Here is a 13,113-nt window from a genome sequence, read left to right on the forward strand (position 1 = left end):
TTAACTAAAACACGTATTGACGTATTTCTTTTTTATTTCTCAATGAAAATATCAATCTGTGTATTGCCTTAAACATTGACTTTTTGCCATAGCTATTATTTATTACTTTTTTATTTCAATACTTTTAAAGGGGCATTACATTAAATACTAATTTATTACATAAATTTAAAACAGTACCATACACTATCAATAAATTTATAATAAAAGAATCATAATTATTTAAGGCACAAATTTCTTTTTTTACCTGACTTGACTCTACAACCCACTGCCTGGTAGTCGGACTGATATACCGAACTTATATTTTATGGAAAATTTTTAATAAACAAGATCATCACAGCGTGGCACTCTTACGCTGCACGATAATGGGAACCCTTCTAGATATTATTCCCGTAGGTGTATTAACAGCCATGTAATTACATCAAAACAAGCATTCTGTAAAAGCATTCCATATAAAACAGTCATGTGATTTATTTCACCCACAGTAAATACATTTTAGTTAAAAAATAATGTCGATTTAAATTATAACGATAATGCCATGTTATAAAAACTAATTCGGCACATTTATTCTTGGCATTAACCCGCTTAAATAAAGCGATTTACTCCCTACACCTTTTATGTTTTTTTTTTTATTTAAAAATAGTATATTTATTTACAATAATAAAATGCAATAAATAAATTACAAAATGTTTTTACATGAAATTAATTGCCAGTGATGTCATCCGGGCGAAATAACCCGGCCTTGGACTAGCAAAGCAAACGCAACACGAGGTGACGTCATCGCGTTATTTTGGTCGCTTTGTCGCTTCTACATAATAAACGACTAAATCGGAATGTAACTTTATAGTTCCTGTTACGTTTATCGGCATAGACTATCTAGATTTAGTAGGATTATGATGAAGTTCCCGCTTCTCGGCATTACATTTGAATTCATTGCCGCAGATATAGATACCGTTTGTTGAAGTGTACTTAGTTAAATATAAGTGTTTAATAAAATACTAAAAGTTTTTGTGCAAGAGTTTTGTGATATATTACAGTTTAATAATTATAAACAGTAAGTAATACAATTTTATTGTTCATCGCTTGTTTATGTTTGTGAACGTATCAAATATTTTTTAATATAAATAAACACGTTATATCTTTTATGTTGATTTAGTTAAAATTACTATATGCATTTTAAATTTGCTGTTACTGATATTAAACAAATTATAACTTCCAATAGTTCTAACTACAAAATATTTTGGCTTGAGATTTCTATAGAAATCAGGCTCGAATCAGAGGATACGTGAAACCAAAGTGACCGACAGTCAGGCGTATGGCTAGTTAAATTCTCTGTGGGCAGATATACAGGCTTTCGTACATTATTTTTTCAATTTTCGGCCATTTTGAGCAACGTAATTAAAATATTAAATGCATATTGTGTGATTGTCTTACAGGCCCTGGAACCATATTATTATTAAAACGTTTTCTTAGTAGTGTATAACTATCAAATAGTTCTGTATAGATTTATCATCGTTTTAAAATATGCATACCTCAATGTTTGCACGTATGTTAGGTAAATATGACGAAGTGCAAATATTGGATTTAACGACACCGTTTATTAGTTAAGTATATATATATGTTCATATGTTTTAACCATATTACATATATATAAATACTGCGTACTATAATACACCACCAACTTGTCTGCCAAGCGTATCGATGTATACCATTTATACCATTGTATATGCCCCCGTAGATAACTCAGGGGGTAGGCCCATACCTAGCAGTTGTCTATGGGGTGAAATGTGTTTTTTTTTTTGTAAATCATCACGTGTGTATAATTAAAATATACAAAAATAAATGTTAAGTAAAGCTAGAAGATTTCTTACTAACGCTTAGACGGATGCTTCGTGAAGTGACTCGACTCAAGATCCCACGCGTGGGAATCGGCTTAAGCTGTCACTCGTCGAACCTGAACGGAAGAAGGAGTGATAGAAGAAACTCCAGAAAGGAATCTATCTAGTTTAATCATGGATGTGGTATACGAGGTCACTTCGATTCCGATTATGCCAGTTGAATTTTTAATGGCTGTGAAGAGTTTTGTGTGGTGCCTGTCTTCAGGTCGAAGACTCGAGTATATGTCTATATTTCAGACTGAGGGGCAGAGTCCAAGTGACCAGGGTAGATGGAATGGCGTAAGATTCAAAAGCTTAGTAGGTAAACATCGATGACGTCATGGTCGTAGTGCGTGACGTCATCGGCCTTCAATCTCACGGCGACGTTCAAAAACCATTTCGTTCCGAAATCACCTTGCACGACGGACATCGATAACCTTTGTCGAATTTAAATGAACTTCGAACGAATTGTTTTTTTTTTTAAAGTACAACGTAATTAACAATGTAATTTAAAAATTATAATTTATTGCACATGTTTTGAGTTCATGCGGTCATATGTTATTGGCCGGTTGCAATTAAAAAAAATAATACATTTAAATATATTTAATCTGTGTTCGTTATAATTTAATTTTTGAATTGTGTTTCGTGATATGAATAATTTATATCATATTGTAAACATAGAAAGCTTATAACAGATATGAAGGTTGTTATTTCAAAGATCATAATTAAATATTTTAATATTAAACAAGGCATGCCTATCTTCAAGAAAGAAATCGCCGAATTCATCTCGGATCGGCAGCGTTTAGGAAGCTCAAACACATCTTCTGGTCTAATACAGCAATGTTTGAAGGCGAAGGTCTTTGACCAATGTGTGTTGCCGGTGATGACATATGGAGCCGAGACGTGATCACGTCGGGTTTCATAAGATGTCTCAAAATCATCTAGACAGCATTGGAAAATGAAGAGATCCGTAGAAGAACCAGGATCACTGATGTGGCTCGATGAATTGCCCGTCTGAAGTGGCTCGATGAATTGCCCGTCTGAAGTGGCTTCATGAATTGCACGTCTAAAGTGGTCCGATGAATAGCCCGTCTGAAGTGGCTTCATGAATTGTCCGTCTGAAGTGGCTTCATGAATTGCACGTCTAAAGTGGTCCGATGAATAGCCCGTCTGAAGTGGCTTCATGAATTGTCCGTCTGAAGTGGCTCGACGAATTGCCCGTCTGATGTGGCTCGATGAATTGTCCGTCTGAAGTGGCTCGATGAACAGCCCGTCTGAAGTGGCTCGACGAATTGCCCGTCTGAAGTGGCTCGATGAACTGCCCGTCTGAAGTGGCTCGACGAATTGCCCGTCTGAAGTGGCTCGACGAATTGCCCGTCTGAAGTGGCTCGATGAACAGCCCGTCTGAAGTGGCGCGATGAATTGCCCGTCTGAAGTGGCTCGATGAACAGCCCGTCTGAAGTGGCTCGATGAACAGCCCGTCTGAAGTGGCTCGACGAATTGCCCGTCTGAAGTGGCTCGATGAACTGCCCGTCTGAAGTGGCTCGACGAATTGCCCGTCTGAAGTGGCTCGACGAATTGCCCGTCTGAAGTGGCGCGATGAATTGTCCGTCTGAAGTGGCTCGATGAACTGCCCGTCTGAAGTGGCTCGACGAATTGCCCGTCTGAAGTGGCGCGATGAATTGCCCGTCTGAAGTGGCTCGATGAACAGCCCGTCTGAAGTGGCGCGATTAATTGCCCGTCTGAAGTGGCTCGATGAATTGCCCGTCTGAAGTGGCAGTGGGCGGGGCACATCGCTGCAACCGATGGCGGTTGGAGCTGAAAAGTTCTCGACTGGTGATTTAAAGTCCTGAGAAAGTCCCCGGATGTGGAAAGCAGGCAGTAGTCGCCCATAGGCTGAAAAGAATCTGCCTTTCCTCATTTACAATTTCTTCTTCTTGCATCGTCTTTCTTCCTCCATATCAATTCCCTGATCACAAGGTTTTTAAATTATCACAGATCATATCAGTATATCCGGTAACTTCATTACAAAGTCTGCAAATACAGATAATAAATAGTAAACAATAATCAATTTTAATATGTAATAATACGAATTTTCTTACCATATTATTATTACATATATCATTGTTTCTGAAATAATTAAATCTTTCCCACCATTGTGATTGAAATAACCAATCATTCTATATGTATGTAAAAGCACGACCACGCCCACGCGTGAATTCGCGTGTACAAATAGCTTACGGCTTTTACACGATCAGCGTCACAGTTATGTGATAGGCGCCAGATATCCAGGGTTGTCTGAAATATGAAATGATCACATCACACCAGCTGATAGGTTTCACCCAAAAAATCACCATGGTGGTAGCTTCCAGCTATGTAACTTCTTGTGATCTTCTATATCGTATGTCCATCAGGTTGGATGCCTATCCATGCCACGTCAACCAGCTCGTGGCAGATATATGAGAACCTCTCGACTCCAACGGTGATCAATTGCAACATATTTATAATATATATTGGTACCATCTGGTATTTATACTTCTACCTGTTTCCATACTATGTTTCTTTTTATATGGTCCCCGCTATTGGGGACCTCTCGTTCCCCTATCTCGTGTGAGACAGGGACTTTTTATTTCTAATAATTTATTCATATATTTTTTATTATTATCATTCTCCTCTTTCATGTATCATAATATCTGTCGTACTGTTTCTTTCGTTCTACAATTTTCCCAGTCTTTCCCTTTCATTCCATTAGCCATACATCCATCCTCAACCACTACATTCTAGGTTTCCTTACTATTTTATTTTGCAACATTACATTTATTGTTCATACATATAACATATATATATTCTTTATAATTATCCATACTATGGTTGTCTGTTAATAATTGCCTCGTGTAAAAGTACCCGTTGTATGTTTGTCTTTACTATTATGCAACTATTTATATATTTTCTAGTGTGTACAATAAAGATATAAAAAAATATATTTCTCGCACCCACACACTTAAGACAATTCTTCGAGTTACATCAATGTTGCTGTACATCAGACCCTGGGAGGCTTAGTGGTGAAGTGAACTTGGTTTGGTTTATTTTTCTAAATCCAGAATAAACAAGAGTATAGGTTCAAATTAAAGAATTCTTAGTTCATCAATATCCCAGCTTTGAGTCGCCCACAGCTGGACGTGTCTTCCCAAGATCCTGTGTGTTCCGAAGACTTTAAGAAGACTGTCTGTCCACCTTGAAGGTGTACTCTTCAATCCAGAATCTTAAATTATAATATGGTCAAAGGTTAAATGTCTTTGACCCGACAAAACAATCATTGTCAATAATCAAGCAACAGGCATATTAATGACAAAAAGTAATTTAAAAGCAAATTTAATTACGCTATGAAATTACCTTTTTGATGGCAGCCCTATTCAAAGATGTTATTTTAAAATTACCGTGTGACAACCCTAGCGAGTATGATATATTCATGACCCAAATGTGACAAGATGTTCCTATATCTAATTAAAGAATTTATTACATTTAGTTTTGTATCTCTATTTTCGAATATTTCACTCTTACACTTGCAGCTGTGGGGCACTAAGATGACTGTTGATCAGTGATTCCCAAAGTGGTCTATATCGACCCCTAGGTGTCTATGACAACCTGCAAGGGGTCTGCGTCAGCGAAAAAAAATTTGGGGGTCCATGAAATGAAAATGGGGTTCCACGACAGTGGATCTCAACACATACACTGATAGTACCTATTTACTAACATCATACTATCTTATAATATCAAAACATTTACATTATTTATAAAAGTATCTATGAAGTAAAAAAGATTATTGCTTATGTTATTTTATTTATAGTTTATTTTACGTTTATTTAATGTTACGTATATTTTACATAACAGATACAAAATTATATTTTGAGTAGTTTTAATTTAAATTCAATTAATAAATGTATAAATTAACATGTGTTTTTACTTTAAGTTTTTAATACTAAACTTGACTACAGTTAGAAATTTACAGGAAATCTATATCAGGTAAGTAGGGGGTCTACCCAATACGGAAAAACATGGCAAGGGGTCTACGACACAAAAAAGTTTGGGGAACTCTGCTGTAGATCGTTTGCCGGCGTGGGTAGGTTTGTGCAATCGTTATATATGATTGCCATTGCTTGTAAAGAAGTTTCCAGAGGATGGACAAAAGTATCCTCTGCGTACCATAATACCACACTGCGATCAAACCCGTCTGCCAATAGATATCTTATGGGTGGGCCTATATGGGCGACACCATATATACAATCAATGGCATCAGAAATAATGAATAACAATTTTAAAATAAATTATCGTTTACTATCTTGTCCCCGCAGACTTTAGTTACAAACTACTGGCCAGTCGCATTACAATAGAAAAAGAAATGTAACATATTTCAAACTGATCACTTTATACAGGCTGATTAGAAATATTAGATTAACACCAATTTAAAATCATCCATACACCAATACCTCACTTTGCGTCGTGGTAACGTTCCAAAAAAAACACGACGCAAATTGAAACGCCGCAAAGTGAATTAAGATTTTCTATAGCAAACCATGTAAAGATCGAATATAGGTTCCAGGGTCACGAAAATACTACTTTTAAAAAGAAAATTGAACAAAGTAAACATTTAAAGAACAAAAATAATATAACTCTGCCAATAAATAAATTGGAAAAATATTTACCTTTTTTGTAACCAGAAACAAAACGTAAAAATTTACATAAATTTATTATTCTCTTTTAAAAAAAGCACAACACACTACGTAATTGAAACTGAACTCTAAAATTAGCAAAACAAAGTGAAAATAAAACTGTATTCAAATTGCGTTGATTTTTAGTTAGAATGGGAATCTCCGACTTGTGATGGCATGACGCAATTAGAAACAAGTGTTGCCATCTTTTAGAAAAAAAGAAAATTTAAAAAAAATTAAAGACTTGAACCCCAAACAACGCAACCTTGAAAATCTAACGACGCACAGTGAAAATTAGTACTAATTAAGCAGCGACGCAACTTCGAAACCGGCAACACACATTGGTGAAAGATCTTCTTCGGTATTATGAGATCCATCGTAACAAACCACGTCTCGGATCCGTATGTCATCACTGGCAACACACATTGGTGAAAGACCTTCTTCGGTATTATGAGGCCCATTGTAACTGACCACGTCTCTGATCCGTATGTCATCACCGGCAACACACGTTGGTGAAAGACCTTCATCTTCATACATTGCGGTATTTAGGAAAAGATATTTCGGAGCTTCCTGAATGCTGTCCATCCGAATTGGATACGGCGAGTGATCTCTTTCTTCAAGCTCGACAGTGAACAACTTCCACAAATTATTGGTTAAAATAATTTAATCAGTTTGCAGCTATATATTAACCGCTTTATAAATTTTACACTCGTAACCAATCATCCTGTATATATATGTTAATTATTCATTATCTTTATCCTTATTTGATCAGAGATACATTTTCGCCTTGTACCAGTTGCAGTTTGTTTGGTCAGCTGAATTGAATTTGTCTTACGTCACATGCAAGACTTGCCGCGTAAAACAGACTGTTAAAATAAAACTTTTTTTTTTAATTTTTTTTTTTGAGAAATGTCTAAGGCGTTGTTTATGGTTTTGTTTTTTTCACGCAATTTTTTATTTTCATTCGTTCTTTCTTCTCTATACATTATCTTTCGTCCTTTTTCATTCTTCTCCATACATACATCGTCTCACTTTCAGTCCTCTTTCCTTGTTTCTACATTTACATTTAATTATTATATCACTTTATTTCTTTTGGTTTAAACAGTTACCTATTTTTTTTATTTCTTACTGGCTATATCTCGAATCGTCCAATAAAATCATTTATAGAGTAAACAAAAAAATCACTTATTCCACATGTAAAGGTGAAAAGAGGTTTCCAAAAACGGAGGTCAGAAAGATTTCAATGTTAAAAAATGCAAATAGGATCTATATTTATAAAACACTGCCATTGTATTTCACGGTCAAATGACTGTCAACTGTCAACCGACGAACTTTCATGGTATCGGCGCTAGTTTTATATGAAAACAGTGTTACCCAACGTGGGGCCCTCCCACCACAGGGGAGCAATTCGAAAATAGACATGACACGAATTTAATCCTTTGCAATAAAGCATCTTAAACAACACAATTATTAAGATTTAGATTATAAAATAAAGGAATTTTTAATGTTAAACCATCTTTATCGTCATGTCAGTGGACTTTCACTGCTGGAAATAGGTCTCTGCCATAGATCAGCAACAGCATCTTCCGGCGATCTCAAGGTGGACGGACCTTGTGGATGGACGTCCTATAATGAGCTCTTCGGCCTGTGGTTTCCACTCAAGAACAATAAGACTCCAGCGCTATGTGGACTGATTAAGTTTAAGTCCTATTTAAGTTGCCAATTCACTGGACATAATCATCTCCTTGGTTCGTTAACTGTAAGCTTTCCGTGGTCTCCAAGACCTCATGCTTCCAATGGAATTTTCAATACCATAATATAACTTGACTGTTTCTCTTCCAGAACAATGGGCAAAGATGATAAAGAAGATTCCGGCTTCGGCTTCAAGGATAAGGCGAAGGCCGAAGAGACTCTGCGGCTGCTGGAGGAACACGATCCAAACTACAGGAGGCTCACTGTGAGAGGTCTACTAGGGAGGGCTAAGAGGGTACTTTCGAGTAAGTGGCATTTCAGATGACTCAAAGAGCTTTAGTTTTGCGGAGACGTTACTCCTCAACATAAAGATTTACCCGGGTTCTGGGTAATTTTTACGAAATTTCCAACTTCTATTACCAACCGAAACACTGTTCTGGAGTACTGAAGCAATATAATGTTCACATTTGTTTTACAGCTGCCACTTAAACCTTCGTAAAATTTGGTATCGGTCGCTTGGTAGCCCACGAGTCCACCAAATTAAAGGTCTTGTTGACAGTTGATTGCTTAATAGCCACGGTTGAAGTGGGACAAGACTATAACTCATACACAATGCTACTTTGGTAAATTTCCACCATATTACCAGCAGATGTGTAAATAGTCATATAAATTTGGCAAATACAAGGGTTGTGGGATTCTTCCTAGAGTAGGTCTTGGTGGTAACGACAGCACCAAGGTAACCTAACTCACCTCTAAGCCAATAAACAAGTTTTTATTAGCCAAGGCTACGGTACGGTGATAGGTTCAAGGATGCTAATCGTCCACGAGGCTTAGGGGCTAAAGAGCAAGGGTGTCTGTTGTCCGTCGAATAAAAGAACCTCCATCTATCAAAGATGCTTTGGCTTTCCAGGAGTAGGCTTATGTTCGTTCTGGACAATCCTAAGTTCTCCAGCAGGTTAGGGTTATAGACAGGTAGCGGTTCTTCTTTTTCTGATGACCTATGTTTTTGGGGGCCTTTAATTTCCCCTGCCTTCTACGGAGAAAAGTAACAAATTCGGGCAATTTCTGTCAATTCTCTTTCGTCATTTGCATTATCTTCTATCGATTCCTTTTTCTGCTTACGATCTTCTACCTTGCTTCTCCTTCCTTAATCTACGTTCCTAGATCAGTTTTTTATATTCATTATCACCGACTTTTTCCTTGTGCCTAAAACAAAATATTTTGTTTAAATTTATTTTCCTGACTTTTTCAAGTCTTACCCTTTTTTCTATTCTCGATTCTGGTTTCCTTTTTGTTGTCTGCACTACTTTTCCGCCGAATTATAGGGGTGATGGGCGCAGGTTGTTGTCGCCTATGAAGGAGGCGATACATCCTCCCTCTACCTTTTTCCCAAACTCAATCTCTAGATCATGTAATCAGATTTGCAATGTTATACTCCTTGCTTCTATCTTTACCACACATATATTCACTTTGAATTTATTCCTGGTCATTTTGTTGTCCAGGTCGCAATACTTCACCATAGTTGTGACTCCCAGCGAATTTTATTTAATTTCTACTTGAAACCAAATGATTAATAAAAATTAAAATTCACAGTGACAAAGTCCGAGGAGAAAATAAAGAATATAAAAGAAGCAATGGAAGTATTCGAGAACTGGCTCGCCGATCTAGAGAAGAATAAGGAGAAGAAGACTGACAAAAAGGAGAGCAAGAAGGAAGAGAAAGAGAAGAAAGATGATGAGAAAGTGAGTTACTCAAGTTTCTTTTAAAAAATCCATACGTTTCAGATATTCTCGATCAAAATATGATAATCATCATCGATTCAGCAGTAAGACATACACTGCTGGAAGTAGACCTCTCCCCCTAGATTTCCACGAGCACCAGTAAGGAGCCTGCATCTGGATACTTCTGACAAGGCCTCCCACAAAGATCGCAACGATAACAAGTCTGGCGATGCCCGCATCTAGCGACTTCACGTGTCCTTAACTATATCATCGTTCCACCGCAGAAACACCAATGTCACCAACGTAGCTCGAAGAATTGTTCGTCTGAAGTAGCAGTATGTTGTGCACATTGCTTATGTAACCACGACAAAATGCCAGTAGATGTGGCGTTGGTAGGCCCAACACTGGGTGGAGAGACGACATAGTCAAGAACGCTGGAAGTCACTGGAAATGGGCAGCGCAAGACAGGTTTTTCTGATGGTGGCATCCTTGGTGAAGAACTTCCAGTAAACTATGTGCTGAAGAGTTGATTATTTCATAGTGTGACAAAGGACTTCGCTTTTCAGGAATCCAGCCCAGACGTAGAGATGGAAGATAGATCAAAAAGAGAAGAGAAGAAGGAGCTACCTCCTGATACGGTGCCTGGTCTAGGATTTAAAGATAAAGCGGCCGCTGAGAGTACTTTGAAGGAGTTAGAAGGAAGAGATCCCGATTACCAGAAGTTGGCAGTCAAGGGTTTGATAGGTAGAGCGAAAAGGGTTCTGACGTGTAAGTATCTTCTTCTCTATAAGTATCTTCTTATCTATGGCCTTCACTGTCTTGGATATACAGGGTGTTTGGTAATAGGTATAAATGAGTAATGAATGTATATATAATACAAAAATTTCAGAACGACCACTTTATTTTACAAATACATGTAAAACCGTACTAATACCCAACCATCCTGTACATGTCTTGTATTTGGTTAAAGCCTGTAGAAATGTATATACGTTTTTCTTATAACAGGATGTAATAATATATATATTTCCTGAATCAATTCCCAGGTACAAAGGACGAGACGAAGATCTCCAATATAAAGGAAGCGATGTCCTTGTTCGACAAGTTTCTGGACGACTTCGACACCATGCACTTAAGTAAACAGAACAATCCTTACATCAGCCTGGGCATCGTCAATACGTGTCTTAATCTAACAGATGATGACCTTCCAACTGATCACCAGGTGAATAACACGGCTGCTTGTAATTTTGACCTTGTATTTTTTCTTAATGGATCATTACACCGTTTCTTCCAAATATAAATCTACTATGAATCTTTCCCTACCACTTATTTTCTACCATGAGATAATTCTTTCTCCCCTCCACTGATATTCTGCCATGTGTCAATCCTCTGGCTCCGCCGATATTCTACCCAGAGTCAATCCTCTCCCTTAATCTGATATTCTACCATAAGTCAATCCTCTTCCCCAAGAGATTTTCCATCATGAGTCATTTCTCTTCTCGCAATGATGTTCTCATATGAGTCAATCCTCTCCATTCCTCTGATATTCTACCATGAGTCAATTCTCTTCCCCCACTCAATTATATATGAGTCAATCTTTTTTAAAAAAAGAACATAGATTTAATTTAGATTGACAACGTACAAAATTTATTTGCTTGATATAATTATTTTACATGAATTATTTCTTTACAGAAATCTTTCATAGAAGCATATAGGTCGGTGAACGGTGAATATAAACGTCTCCGTACCGTGGTGGAGAAGAAGGGCGGTAAGACTTGGGACATCGTGAGGAATACTGCTTTGAAGGAACTCAAAGAGAAGGTAAGTATTTGTAGCCTAGGTGAAAATACACTTGACACATTTTTTACAGGATTTTTTTGTTCAAGTATCAGTGAAATATATTTTAGTTCTATATGAAGCGTGTGTTAAAATTTTCTACATCAGTTGTATAGGATTGTCAATGCTCACAAGCCAGTTTCCAGAGGACTGACAGCAGCGCCCTCTTCGTACTATAATACCAGAACCCAATTGCCAATTCAACTGCCAATAAATATCTTTTGGGAAGGCGCCTATGCGTTGTAATAGGCGTCTGAGGGTGGAAACGAAGAATAACATAGTTCTCTATTGCAGTAATCTGTTGAATAGTTTCGAAGTGAATTAGGATAAAAATGAGGAGATCCGTAGAAGAACCAAGTTCACGGATGGGGCTCGAAGAATTTCTCGTCTGAATTGGCAGAGGGCATACCACATCTCTTGTGCAACTGACTGCCGTTGGGCACAAAACGTTTTCTTAGACCCATGTCTAAGAAAACCTTTTATGCTCTACGGAGTGGGTACACCTCCCACTAGGTGGACCAATACTGCTTACGTGTATTTAAATTCCTAATACTCACACAACTTACATTTCTCTTATTTACCAGTTCGCAGATACAAAACTCTTCAATGAAAAAGATGAACCGACCAAAGAACATCTCCAGATGTTGCTGTGGGCCTACTCCCCGGAACCAGCTCGTGTGAAGAAGACAATACAGGAGACTAAAGCAGACAGCGAGGGAGACAGTAAGAGTAGTGAAAGCGACGGGAACAGCAGGAAGAGAAGAAGCAGTGCAAGAGATGAAGAAAGTCCAAGTAAGAAGAAGAAGGAATAGAAGAAATATAAAAATATGGTGCAGCTAATAAAGCATTTATTTGTTAATTAAATAAATAAAATGATCAATTATGTGTTTTATAATATCTTACCCACTTCTTCCTTCTCTTTGTTCCTCCTAAGTATCCTAATTGAAATGATCGTATGATGTAAAGTCTTGGGTTTTGATGGTCACATAAACAAAATGTCGACCATTGCGGCGCATGGCTACCAGTTGGTCAATGAACAGTACAGTGGTAGATATGTATCTTATAAAAAGAAAGTTTATAAAAAGACACGCATTTAAATTATAATTAATATCAAAACAAATATATCATATGAAAATATAATAAAATAAAATTGGAGATATAACTAAAGCAAATTATATCCGTATGTACACCGAAATAAAATTTTTGAGAAAATTTTTCTCTCAACATATTTCTTTACAAAAACTTAACGTTAATTTTGAACGCTTCGTATTGGAAACCACTATG

At 37.1% G+C, this 13,113-nt stretch overlaps 1 protein-coding gene across 1 annotated transcript; it reads left to right on the top strand.

Moving 5' to 3' along the window:
• Positions 1-8,429: 8,429 nt before the first annotated feature.
• On the top strand, positions 8,430-12,688 carry Ude (Uracil-DNA degrading factor). Its single transcript, XM_068771193.1, has 6 exons — positions 8,430-8,580; positions 9,869-10,017; positions 10,563-10,764; positions 11,040-11,215; positions 11,686-11,814; positions 12,414-12,688. The coding sequence occupies exons 1-6, from the start codon at positions 8,430-8,432 to the stop codon at positions 12,639-12,641; spliced, it is 1,035 nt and encodes a 344-aa protein (XP_068627294.1). The 3' UTR covers positions 12,642-12,688.
• The last annotated feature ends 425 nt before the right edge of the window (positions 12,689-13,113 follow it).

The sequence above is a fragment of the Battus philenor genome, unplaced genomic scaffold (assembly GCF_028537555.1).
Source record: "Battus philenor isolate CCGP_79_NKW_IND1 unplaced genomic scaffold, ilBatPhil1.0.hap1 SCAF_30, whole genome shotgun sequence".
NCBI lineage: Eukaryota > Metazoa > Arthropoda > Insecta > Lepidoptera > Papilionidae > Battus > Battus philenor.

Excerpts from the sequence above, each read along its gene's own strand:
- Ude (XM_068771193.1), top strand. The coding sequence starts at position 8,430 with ATGGGCAAAGATGATAAAGAAGATTCCGGCTTCGGCTTCAAGGATAAG. Across the intron at positions 10,018-10,562 it reads AGAAGAAAGATGATGAGAAA|GAATCCAGCCCAGACGTAGA; the intron begins GTGAGTTACTCA and ends TTCGCTTTTCAG. Across the intron at positions 10,765-11,039 it reads AGCGAAAAGGGTTCTGACGT|GTACAAAGGACGAGACGAAG; the intron begins GTAAGTATCTTC and ends ATCAATTCCCAG.